Source organism: Bacillus rossius, chromosome 2, assembly GCF_032445375.1.
Source record: "Bacillus rossius redtenbacheri isolate Brsri chromosome 2, Brsri_v3, whole genome shotgun sequence".
Classification (NCBI taxonomy): Eukaryota; Metazoa; Arthropoda; class Insecta; order Phasmatodea; family Bacillidae; genus Bacillus; species Bacillus rossius.
Genome location: NC_086331.1, coordinates 103,001,916 through 103,014,912, shown reverse-complemented (window position 1 = coordinate 103,014,912; position 12,997 = coordinate 103,001,916). Strand labels below are relative to the sequence as shown.

The 12,997-nt window shown below is 34.7% G+C and overlaps 1 protein-coding gene across 5 annotated transcripts in view; it reads left to right on the top strand.

Moving 5' to 3' along the window:
• Positions 1 to 12,997, top strand: part of LOC134529532 (5'-nucleotidase domain-containing protein 2) — a 60,838-nt gene that overhangs the window by 35,693 nt on the left and 12,148 nt on the right. For 4 of the 5 annotated variants that reach the window (XM_063363722.1, XM_063363724.1, XM_063363726.1 and 1 more), the window contains 3 exons: positions 5,866 to 6,052; positions 9,573 to 9,713; positions 10,143 to 10,294. In XM_063363722.1, coding sequence (XP_063219792.1) covers positions 5,866 to 6,052; positions 9,573 to 9,713; positions 10,143 to 10,294 — 480 coding nt within the window. Of the gene's footprint in view, positions 1 to 2,830; positions 3,111 to 5,865; positions 6,053 to 9,572; positions 9,714 to 10,142; positions 10,295 to 12,997 lie in introns of those variants that run through there. The other variant, XM_063363727.1, reaches the window with a different exon arrangement.

Here is a 12,997-nt window from a genome sequence, read left to right as displayed (position 1 = left end):
TCTCCGTAAAATACTTGAGCTGATAACGTGGGTGTTGGTAATGGTTCCGAATTACTGTGTTATACCCGGTGTATACTATATTAGTCTTCTCAAAATTGACATGGCCAGATGTAGCAAACAATTCCACATAAATAACCCTAAAACATTACGAATATCCTGTGAACATTTTGTCCCTGCCTGACAAAAAAATCTTCTTTGATCCCGAAATTTTTTTCGTATTTTGAGATCCTGCACAGCCGTATTCGTAAATGACTGATATTCGTTTTTTCAAAGTGTCAGTATTTAAAATTGAATCGAATACAAATAAGAAATTATTCGGTTTTTTCAAAGTGTCAGTATTTAAAATTGAATCGAATACAAATAAGAAATTATTCGTTTTGATTTTCGAACATTGGAACATTAGCACAGGCCTAGTCTATACTGTGCATGTTTGGCAGATCAAAAGCATGGTGCTGTGAAAAGTTAGGTAGCTGGAATTGGTCAGGTAAAGTCAGGAAATTTACTTGAAATCCTGGAAAAGTCATGGAAATTTCCCATTGATAGTGATTTCAGAGGAAAATATCATGCTCCAGTCTGTCATCACCCAGACTATGGAAGCATTTTTTATACCAAGTGTTTTAGTACATAGTCATACAAACTATAAAATGGCTTATGCAAAATTCAGATTGAATAGCAGCAGGGTTGGAGCCTGTAAATTTTTTTTATCGCTTTCAGAACTTTGAAAAATAGGTGAATTATTTTAAAAACAATTAGTCATGGAATTGTGTAATTTTGGTTTGGAAAAGTTAGGAAATTTTATTATAAAATTGTGTGGACACCTGGTTTTAGAACTTTCTTTCTTGAAAGGTTGTTGCCTTACTTCCTCGGCAGTACTCCGAAGCACTGTCCCAACACCGTCCCATAGATGCCTAGCACCATCAACAGGTGCCACTGTGCCCCCACATTAGACAGTGTTGCCAATCGTTGACCAGTTGCTCAGGGCAGATGGATGTATGTTTTTAAACCCGTGGGAACCCATCATTTTTTATTTTTGCCAATGTTAGTATAGTGCTTACATTTGTCTGTTTCCATTTGGTAATGTAGATAGGTGTAGACTAAAACAATAATGGTGGTTTAAGCTGCAGCCTACCCATTGTTGCAGTAGTGCATGTGTTTGGATGGTGAAGTTAATGAGGAGTGTTTTTCTTAAATCGGAGGTACTTTGTGTGTTTTGTTGTTGTATTCTAGGACTGGGCTTTGTAATTATTAGCAGTCAGTTTCCCATTTTCCCTTAACATTACTGGCATTGAGTGATTGTTAGAAAAGCTTAAACAAGGTAAAACAGAAACAAAACTAGCTCCAGAATAATTAATACAAACTGTTAGATGCTTCAAAAATCAAGGACAGACTGCAGTAAAATGTGAGAGTGCTGAAGACAATGTTGTGAGTGTGTGTCACATTGTAGAATGTTAAGAATAGAATTGGTTAAAGTACTTTTTTTTTTAAGCTAACTAAGTCCTGTTTTTTTTTTATGGGTGTGAGTAAATAAACCAAGTGTGTAAAAGTTCTATGTGAAAAAAGGAATTTGGATCAATTACAATTACTTGAGTGAAAACTACTAATTTACCAGTAAAATTACATTTCAAAAATATAATCTAGTAAATTAAAAGTACAGCTATTATTAACTAAAATTTCTATATTGTAATTCAAGAAGATTATAAATTTTTTATAAAATTTCTTAAACAATTATCTATTTCAGTATGTGCTCTCAGTATTGAAAGCTAAAGTGCAAACAACTGATTTAGTTTAAGTAATGGAGGTACCTGTGATTTCACTATCCTCACACTTTTAAAATTAAAGTTATACTATTCCCGAAGAGAGTAAAAATAGACTGGTTTTTTTATAATTGGATGTTCTGGAAATAAGAGCTGGAATGTGATTCATGTTAGGTCAGGTTCATTCCTATTTTGGTACGTTTCAATTTAAAATTCATTCTAACATTAATATTAGAAGTATAAATGCAAATATCTTCAAATTAGTCTTATTATGCTCCTTGGTGTTATCATTTAGGAAGGTTTGTGTTTAGTGCTGCTACAAATGTATTAAAACACAATTGGATAAAATTACTTAATTTACAATGACATTAAAATATATCTTTTGGATGGCAAAACCGTTTTACTAGAAAAATGTATTTAATTTTTTCTTACATTTTGATTTATATTACTTTTTTGATGAATGAAATGAACTCAAGCAAGATATCTTGTATCAGTTATATATGCATTCATTACACACTGAGCTGTCACAAAAATGGTACCGGGTGTCTTATTTATATTTAGTTTGCCGTGTATTAGTGACTGTTGTAAGAAAAAAAACACTTTCTTGCTGAAACATTGTTTGCAGTCCGCAAAAAAAAATAATTTGGTGGATCATGGGTTGTAAACCACTGAGCCAAATTTTTAGGGGAAAATGTAAAAATGAAACATTATTTTGAGCTTTCATCCAATGCTTATAATGGTAATATTTGAAGCATCTACTGAAATAAGAATGTAATGTTTCTTAGTAATTTTAAAACCTTGGATCTTAATTTTTCAAAACATTTGGTCAGGTTGTACATTATTTTACTTGCTGTTTTGATAATCAGTATATATAATTGTTTGTATCTGATGAAACTGGACATTGTGTAGCTGCATTAAGTCATGATTAGTTTTGTGTTGGTGTACCCTTACTGGTTATGCAGGTTGTTCTCTCTTGCAGCCACGTATCTGTCTCCCCCTTGCTTCCTCCTTGCAGTTCACACTTCCGCTCTTTTTCACTTAAAAGTTTCATAGAAGTATATAAAAAGTAGTTTGAGTTCTCCCAATCCGTTTACGTAACTAATATTCAATTTACATGTGATTAAGTCATGACCTAGGTGATCAAACTGGGAGTACCACGAAAAAAGGCTAGGACATGATGATGAAGATGGTTATGATGACGATGATGATATGATGAAGACGACACGACGAAGACTCCGACGAAAATAAAGATGATGAGGAAGATGAAGACGAAGAAAATGATGAAGAAGATAATGAAGGCGATGAAGACAACGACGAAGATGATGAAAACGACGATGATGAAGAAGAACTAGCAGAGTATGTAATAGTAGCATAATTAAAAAGGAAGATCCATTAAAATAAAATACTTATTTTCGTTGATCAATAACTATAATGTGTAATAACACTTCACTTTTGTTCACATAAATACACTAATAGAATTTCAAACTATTCACATAAATACACTAATAGAATTTCAAACTATTCACATAAATACACTAATAGAATTTCAAACTATTCACATAAATACACTAATAGAATTTCAAACTAGTTAAATTATCTTTCAAAAATGTAGTAATCCTTATAAATATAGTTTACATAGTGTACTAGAATATTTAGGAGAAAAATAGATGTACTTACGAATTTCGAAGAACATTTCGTCTGGTGGCTCTTATCCTTGTCATTTGATTAATCTATGTGCTACCAAAAGATAAGTGATAATAATTTTTTTTTTTTTTTTGGAAGAGTTCAGTAATCAATAATTAGAATTAATATAGTAGCAGGTATACAATAATAAATTCTTCGTTTTATTCATTATTGTTACAGGCATTAACAGCCGTAATCATGAAATGAATATTAGTGGTGATGCGAGAAGGGAATGGATGTGAATGTTACTTGGGTCATTCACTGGTTTTCTTATATTTCTATATGTTCTATGTGGATTTCAGAGTGCTGGGGGTGGATTTTCTCCACCACTCATCTTTTCATGCAGCTGCATGTAGGTTGATAAGTCTATTTTCAGTGATACATGCAGATTTTAATACTTAATAAGTAAGAATAGCAGGGTTAAAGATTGAAAAAGCAGTTTTTATTAAAACAATAGTAATAAAAATCAGGATGTTCACATAACTTTTCTGAATGATACTATAGACATCAAATCATGTAAAACATACAATTGTAACCATAATTGACCCTATCAAGGATAAGGCTTAAATTAACTTCTAGATTTGTCTGCCATTTAATTTTATTGATCCTTAACCTCCTCTGGGTTAATGCTTCTGTTGACAGTGTTTTATCCGTTTATTTTACAGTCTTACCAACTTCGCTGTACTGTTTTTCTCAAGTCATTTATTCAGTATAATGTTTACTTTAATAAATTGTGTTAGTCTTTTAAATAAAGTTTTTATCCATTAAACTTATGCAAAAATTTAACAGTTTGAAATTTGAAGTGTTTGAAGAGAAAAGAAGTCCCTCCTGAGATTCTAAGTGCTATATCGGCGTATGACCGGAACTTTTTACGGCGGAACCTTTATGCATCTGTTTACTCACCAGTGGTAGTCACTCTTCGGTGATATGTGGAGTGGCTTCTCACGTATTGACAGACCAACCGACTGACTGACCGACCGACCGACCGACCGACCGACCGACCGACCGACCGACCGACCGACCGACCGACCGACCGACCGACCGACCGACCGACCGACCGACCGATGATACTCTGGCTTTTAAAGCCCACGCCTGAACACGTTTTGCTTTTTTACCTAAATAACATGTGTTTTTACAGTGCTTAGATTTTCCCCCCTCCCTTTTCTGGCCGTCCATCCTCGCTTCCTACGTCACTATCACTACGCTCTCTTGGCTTTGCTGACCTGCCAATTCCTCGCTCTCAGCTATTTTTGGAGTTTACTGTTACTCGTGGCATGAGGCAAACACACCTGTTTTTTCGCTGGGCCGTGTTATGCTATCGCTAGCAAACATTCGTTGTGCAACTGGGAGCCATCCCTGCTCGAATTATACTGCCAGTGTCCTTGTAAACTGTTTACTGCTGACTACCTATTTCCCCATGGGGTGTCTCGCTTGTTGCTGCCTCATGCCCTAACGCTTAGACAACTAATCTTTAAATAACTGTTTGTAAAAGACAAAATAAAAGCATCTCTCATGTCTTTAATCTTAATTAGTTATTTATCTGTGATCTTTAGAGATGTGTCAATATTTTAAGTTGATTGCTTTCAATAATCATCATTATTTTAGACTGAGTATGATTGTAAGTACCAAAAAGTGGTTTGTTTTAATAAATTATTTTAGTTGATATATATGGTATGTTCACAACTCTAAAAATATTGCTGTCATCTAGTGGTTTGAATCTCTTTGAGATTTAAAAAAAAGTTTTGTGAAGTGAAAATTTTACTATAGCAACCAAACAGCAAACCCACAGTTAACAGAAAAATAAGATAATGAAGTTTATTACATATGTACGTACAAGTATTTTTTTTCACCAGATATACATACAGATAATACTTTGTAAAACAGTAATACAATTTGTGAAAAATTTAAAACAGAAAATAAGTATATATAAAAATTAATATATTTTAGGCATTTTAAAATTAATGCATTAAAAATGAAACTATTTCATAAAAATATTATTAATAATACCAATGGTTATTAATCATTTTTTCTAACTTAATTTTTTGTAACTAACATTTTCTTTGAAATTTTATTTTTAGTGAATATTTAATTATGGTTTTTATTTTAGCAAGTTTGACTTGCTTATTAGAAAATCAGCATTGGCAAATCAGTGCTGCTTCCATGTTATGAAATTTAGCTTGTCTAAGTGGTGGAGATTTCAGTTATTTGCAGTAAATCATCAATTTTAATTTTTATTATTTTTAAGGTTGTAGACAATATTTTTGGATACAGTACTTTAAATCATTTGTGTTGTGTGTTATCAATTTATTTTCTTCGTGATGAATGTGGAGCTTCTGTTTGTCATTATTGTTTACTTACAGCCTCTAAAATTTAATTATTTATCAACTGAATAGCGTTTCTAATTGTGATTGTGTTTGGCATATTTCAGAAACAAAGGCATGGAGTATCTTGTTGGTGATGACTGGATAGATCACTTTGACCTAGTGATAGTCCAGGCTAGAAAGCCCCGTTTCTTCACAGAAGAATCTCGGCCATTTCGGATTTATGATCCAGAATGTAACCGGCAGCTGTGGGACCGCGTCACCACTCTGGAGAAAGGAAAGATATACTTTGAGGTACTGTGTGTAAATTTTTGTTCAATTTTAACAACTTAACTATGTTTTATTTAATGAAGTAATGTTTACTAGCAAGTAAAGTTCTACAGGTATGTTGAGACGTGTGATTTTGATTGAGTAAAACAAAAAATATTTTTGTACACTTGTAATGATCAGGAAACTTTTACTTAAATCTTCTAAAAAAATCACCTGGGTATTTACAAATTGTTTTCATCACAAAAAAAGTTATTAATATTTAATCAGAGCCTAGTTAAACAGTCAGCAATTTGTAACTGTAGTGCTCTACCTGCAACAACATTTTGGATGTTTGATGATGATGATGATGATGATGATGATGATGATGATGATGATGATGATGATGTGGTGGTGGTGTTACTTTTACCAGCATTTCTTGCTCTTTTAGTTTGGTTCTTTTGCCACTTGTCTGGATTACATAACCTTTTTCCACCCCTCTGCTTATTTTCGCTAGGTCTCAAAACACACCTCGATGCAGCTATTTCACTTGTTAATATACTGGGTTCAGCATTTTTAGATCCCTTTCTCTGTAGTGTTATAACCTCTGATGCTTTGTCAGGTGTGGAGTCTGTAGAATCGATGGCATTGTAGTTTGGATCAGCCACACTGTCATCACTTGACAAGTCAGATACAAAATCACTGCTGGAAAGTTCATTGTCACCAGAAACATTTGCTAGAGAGTTGCACCCACTGTTCATTCCAACATTGTCTGAAAACAAAAAACAAACAAAATACAAAAAAAATTTTTATTTACCGTACTCATAATACAATTCAATGTAAAGTTAAATGCATTACAAAATGTGATTACCTAAATTTGTGTTTTTAATTTCATTAGTAGCTTCAGGCGGTTTATCAGATAGATTCGTATTATCATCTGCAATAGCAAACAAGCTTCTTTGTATGCTACCTTCTTTGTAAACTTGATTTTCAAAAATAGAAAAACAGCCAGAGGTTACTCTTTCATCTTCTTTCTGACCATTACACTCTTTGCAGAGTCTGAGTATCAAATCAGCGCAACTCTTACTAGACATTGTTATCTGAAGTAAACATTCAAATTATATGCTCAGCAAATTACTGTGGTTCTACCAGAGCTGCCAACCATTACGGATTTTCCGTAATTATTACGGATTTTAACCCCGAATTACGGAATTACGGAACATCGCTGGTTTATTACGGAAACGAGGCTTTGTGCTGCATGGTAACGGAGAAAATTCCGTTTCTGCTGTGCGTGTTTCGTGAACGCAGTTTGAATACATCGCTTGGTTGCTCAAATAATGGAACTAGTAAGTGTGCGCATGTACGATGTACTGTCGAAATAAGTAAATTAATTCTCGTGGTTTCAAATAATAATGGAATGGTATTACGTCCGTTGTACGATACAAATAGTACATATTCTCGGACTTATCGTTTGAAGGCTACTTAAATCACGATAATATTTGTACGGTACTTTGGCTTACCTGTGTTATGAACTTTCGACTTAAATATTGAAAAGAATGGCCATGCTTGTCGTTTTCAAATGTTTGGAACGCTACGGTTTTGTAATGTATGCACGTGTGACTGTTCGATTGCACATGGTGGAAGGGATGACTGTAGACGGCATATTGAATCAAAGAAACATGCAGAACATTTTAAAGCCGTGACTAGCAATAAATCTATAGCTTAGTTTTTTCACTACATCTGAAGAAACGAAAGTAACGAATGCAGTTATTGTTTACAAGTCCTTATGTTTGTCTTGTTGTTTGTTTACATGACATTTCTTATTCAACCAGGATAAAAGAAGCAAATAAAAAGACAGTTGTTTTAAAGTTTAACTTTGAATACTTTGAATTGAAGATTCAAAATATCCAGTAAAATTATTAATATTTCTTACATATTCAGATGATTGTATTGTTCAAATAGATTTTTTTTATTCATTAATTTGCATTGTATTCATATTTTTCTTTTTCTTTTGCATATTATTGTCCTTGTTTTATCTTGTGAGTGTGTTATAATGCCCCAGGAAAAATTTATCGTGCATGATTTACACGTACTTTTTTCATATACCTAATTGCCATTACTGATGAGTGTGATTTGAGGTTGGCAGCTCTGTTCTACAGTAAGCTACTTTTGATAGGATTCGCATAATACAGTCATGTAATGCTATTATTGCAATAGATAAACGAACATACAACCTAAACTCACACTCATCTTGATTTGTTAGTTATGTTTATTGGTCCTTATTCTGTAGAGAAAACAAACAATGAGCAACATTATTTAACAATTACTTATTAATAACATGGGGGCTGAAATGTGAAGCAAGTTTTAATTTTAGAGTATTTATAGAGATGACACAATTTATAAGAAAACTGAGGATACTTCCAGCATTATGTCAATATCTTCATGTATAGTGCCATAGGTCTTAAACTTTTAAAAATCTTGGAAAACCAATTCTGTAAAATTCAATTTAGAATAAGAAGGAAAAAACTGGTTGCAGTTCTCATTCGTAAATTATTCTTTTATAAGTTCTGGGTACGTTTGCTGTCTAACATTGAGATGCTTGGTCACCCACCACATTTAATTCTCTGTTTTCCTTCCAAATTTTTGTTTCACAAACAAAAATTACAAAATACATCATTGGTGACAGCTATTTACCAAACCTTGTCTAATGCAAAAAATTAAGAACTCAACTTTAACTTTAAAATTTAAAGAATTTGTTTTAATAATTTAATAATAGTAGTATAATAATGAATAAAACAGTAATGTTATTATTGCTTTGGCTAAGTTAAAAATGCAGGATTATGGTGGTTTTTAATTCAGTTTTATTGAGCTTCAAACCAACACAGTTACTGTAATAATTTGAAATTATAAAATATGGAAAGAGTTTTGAACTAGACATAAATGGAGTGCAGATTATTACAAAAAATATACAGTTAAAAAAGGCCCTATCATTAACAAATTACATTTTCCTTAAAACATAGAATTGATTTTGTGCTCACAGAACCATTTTAAAACCAATGATGCCAGGAGAAAAATATGTTAAATTTTCAGGATCAGCAACACATGTCTAAATAGATACAAAAATGTAAGGAAATACAATCACGAAAAAGATACATCTCTAATGAGCAGTATGTTTGATCTAATATAATGTGATATTTTTACTCATTTTCCACGAACAGTGACACAAATCAAAAAAGTGTCACTCTTCTTGAACAAATCACAACTGATGGTTAGCACCTTTTCGATGAATGTCATTCTTCTTAACAGCATAGTCCTACTCTGTGAACGTCATGATTCGTACTGAAATGTGACACTATTCTTGCCACGCAAAAACACATCCACTCAAAAGAAGGATGTCACTACTGCCATCTAGTGAGCGGTCATTGCATGTACAGTTGTGACGTTTTTCTCACGAAAAGTATGAATGATTAGGAATGTTTTTTTAACGCATAACTGAAAATCAGGGTTTTTGGAGTAGTGTCACTATTCTTCCAGACTAACGACTTGTACGCTGCTTCTGTGTGAACAGGGCACAGTAAAACAGCTCCAGGATATGACGGGCTGGCGAGGCCAGCAAGTCTTATATTTTGGAGACCACCCCTACAGCGATCTTGCAGATGCTACTTTGGAGCATGGCTGGAGGACCGGAGCCATTATCAGGGAGCTTGCAGTAAGTAAAACTTGTTTATTCTCGTGATTTAGTGTTCCTGCTATACTCTTGGACAACACAGTATTTTATATTACCGCACGTCACGTTTTGTTGTTATCCACAGCCTCTTCTTGCACTTGGTTTGCCAGGAAAAATATCTGTTTTCTCATAATAAGAGAGATAAAGTAATAAAATATATTTACACAAAAGTTTCCTATTTTTATACTTAAAATATATATTTTTTGAATAGAACTACTTAAAAGAGTTTTAATTTGAGCCATGTCTTGTTTTGCTTGTGTAGTTGAAGAAAAGCAATACATTATTGTAAATTTGCTCTTTTGTTTATTAAAGCAGTTTTTAATCATGTTTATTAAATTCACTGAATGCAGAGTTACTTTGAAAACTACAATAGATTGATTGTGAAAGTTAATTGTGGAAAATGTTTTTCAGCATGAGATTGAGATGCTCAACTTGGAGAGTTTCAAACATGATGTAAATTGGCTTCAGATGCTAACTCAGTTAATTGAAGACTATCAGAATGTGGAAGGACAATCTGAAGTGAGAGTTCTTGCTGAGTGGATTAATGAGAAAGAGGATTTAAGGTAATTTTTCAAAATTTCTTATAAATTAAAGTACTACAGTAAAACCCTGTTAAGACTTGTTCAAGGGACTGGGTGATAAGCACTTTTTAACCAAGAAAACTTCGTAAAAGATTATTAGTACAGATCAGTTGCTATAAAAAAACACTCAAATGACATACTTAGGTTATGTGCTATATGGTCAGCTTTCTCTCTCTTTTTTTTTAATTGGGCCATTTTTGGGGATTCCATTACCACAAATATTTGTTTTTTGGAAAAAGCCTCGCATCAGACTTTTAAATGTTTATGATGGACTTAAGTAATTATTCAAAATTATGAATAACCTTGTCGTGAGGGGGGGTTTTGAATCAACGTACATGTATACCTTGGGCGCCACCTAGAGGTGGGTCGCAGAGTATCAATCTGCTACTTTGTAACTGATACATGCCTGTATCAGGTACTGCAAACTAGTACACTATTCAAGTATCAAGTACTTCAGTATCAGTTTAGAATTCGCCTGGAACAACACCACGGCCAATGTGCGCAGAACCCGATCGCAGATGACGGTCACTTGGGCGGAGCTTGTGAAAGGGGAGGGAGCGGCACGACGAATAAGGGATAAAGAAGGGAAAGAATGTAGGGGAGGAAGCGCAGGGGAAGGCATTGAAGGAGAGGCGCAGAGCGAAATTGTTACGAGTCGTTTTGTTTATTGTCCCACATTGAAGTACGCTCAGTGCGCAGTGCGTGCTTCTTGCGAAGACTGAAGACTCTAGCTAGTGCGCTAATAGCGATACAAGACCAAGGACACTGGTTCTAGATCCATCATCCTTAGGTGATAGATGTTTGGATCTACGATTTAGGGAGCAAAGCTAAAACACCGTCTCGTTCAATAATAAAACTAATGAAATTTTTATATTAAAAAGTACATTAATCAAAGATATAATATTTATATTTGTGCACCTAACAGCTATGAAAATGCAAAGAAATTCTCAGTTGACCCTAATAACAGATGTAATCAACAAATGGACTTTCTTTTTTCGAAAACAATTATTAACTAGTGTTTTCATACATTAAAAGATTACGATTTTATCAAAAATTAAAAATAAAAAAGGTACATTAGTGAGCATACTATATCAATAGACATTTTAGTTACATCAGGCAGATATAGCAGTGCCAATATCGATAAAAAAACAAACACTTTGCAAGTTCAGTCACTATTTAACAAATAAGTATTGCATTATTTTCTTAACTTACACGTTTGATGTTCGGGAACATCGGTCAGACACAATAAGTCAAGTTCAGTCACTATTTACAATATTTCTTATTGGCATTTAGAAAAACAAGTTTCTTGACTTTCTCGCTTGATGTTCAGGAACGTCGATCAGACACAATAATTCCAGTTTTTGAGAACAATCGTTCACAAGGAACAGAGGTAGCAACTGTAGCAAACTTCTCTAGGACTACTCTCTTGAGATGTGGGTAGTTGTACGAGTGTCGATCATCGCTCCTACTTCTGGACAGTGATAGTGATGTTAAACTATCTTGATTCTGATCAGGTAACTGTGCAGTTGGATGTTTACGTTTCAAATGTTTCTTCAGATTAGTCGATGATGATTTATAACTCAGTTTTTGTTTACACAAATTACACTTAGCAAACTCATTATTTTCCGTGAAAAAATTCCACACAAATTAAGTCTCTTTCCTGCACTTATCCATTCCTTATTTCACTATAAAGATACTAACTACAAAGCATGATAGCCCGCAACAATGTACGTGGTAATACGTGATAAATAATGTATCAGATTCTCCTTACGGTCGCACGGTCTGCGTACGTGGAGCTTTTTTTTTTTTTTTTTTTTCTGTTAGAGAGAAGTAAGAACAGGGAGGGGAGGTTGGAAGAGAGTGAGAAATACTCCTTTAACGTCGGCATGGGGGGAATGAAGTATGACGTGGTGAAGGGTGGGGGGGGGGGGGGTGCATATTACGAAAGGCACAGAAAGAGAACACCTATACCTTTTTACGCTGGTGATGACGGCACGGAGGATGTGTAACCTGTAACAAGAATGCTGATACCTTGTTGCTTCCTGGGATCGCTAATGCTCTAGCTGATACAGAAGTATCAGCTACTTGTAACTATTACATTACTGTATCAGTAACAGGTTGGAACAGATACCGAAAATTGCTGTAACAACCCACCTCTAGCACCACCATGTGGATGGGCACGTGGACCCGGCTACCGACTGCCCCAGGGCCGTGACGTGACCCATGTGGAGCTAGGCTCGACTTCCCTCTGCTAGCACTCACCAGCCCGCTCTCAGCGGCGGGCATGCTATGTTACTGCTCGTGGGGTCTTGAGGCGCCCCACACACCTCCATCTGTGCTGGGAAACTCGTGGTCGGGAATTAAGTGCAACAAGTCGGGTGAATATTGAGTTTTATTGGCGCCGACACGTACACTGACAACGCATACAAAAAACAGCACATAGTCCAGCTTTCATGCTGACCAGGACACCGCGTGGCCTGGCCCCGAAAGTACTAGTCCGCCGATTAATCCAAAACCCTCCGGGGGAGCTTTAATTAATTAAGTTATACAGTCTGCCACCGGGGTAGGCCTCGAAGGTTGATTAAAAAAGGTTTAAAAATAGTCACGACGGCAGATGTTGACGGATCGGTTACGAGCAAAAGTTGAAGTTGACGAGGTGCTGAGATGCGTGCTATTCGGCACGGC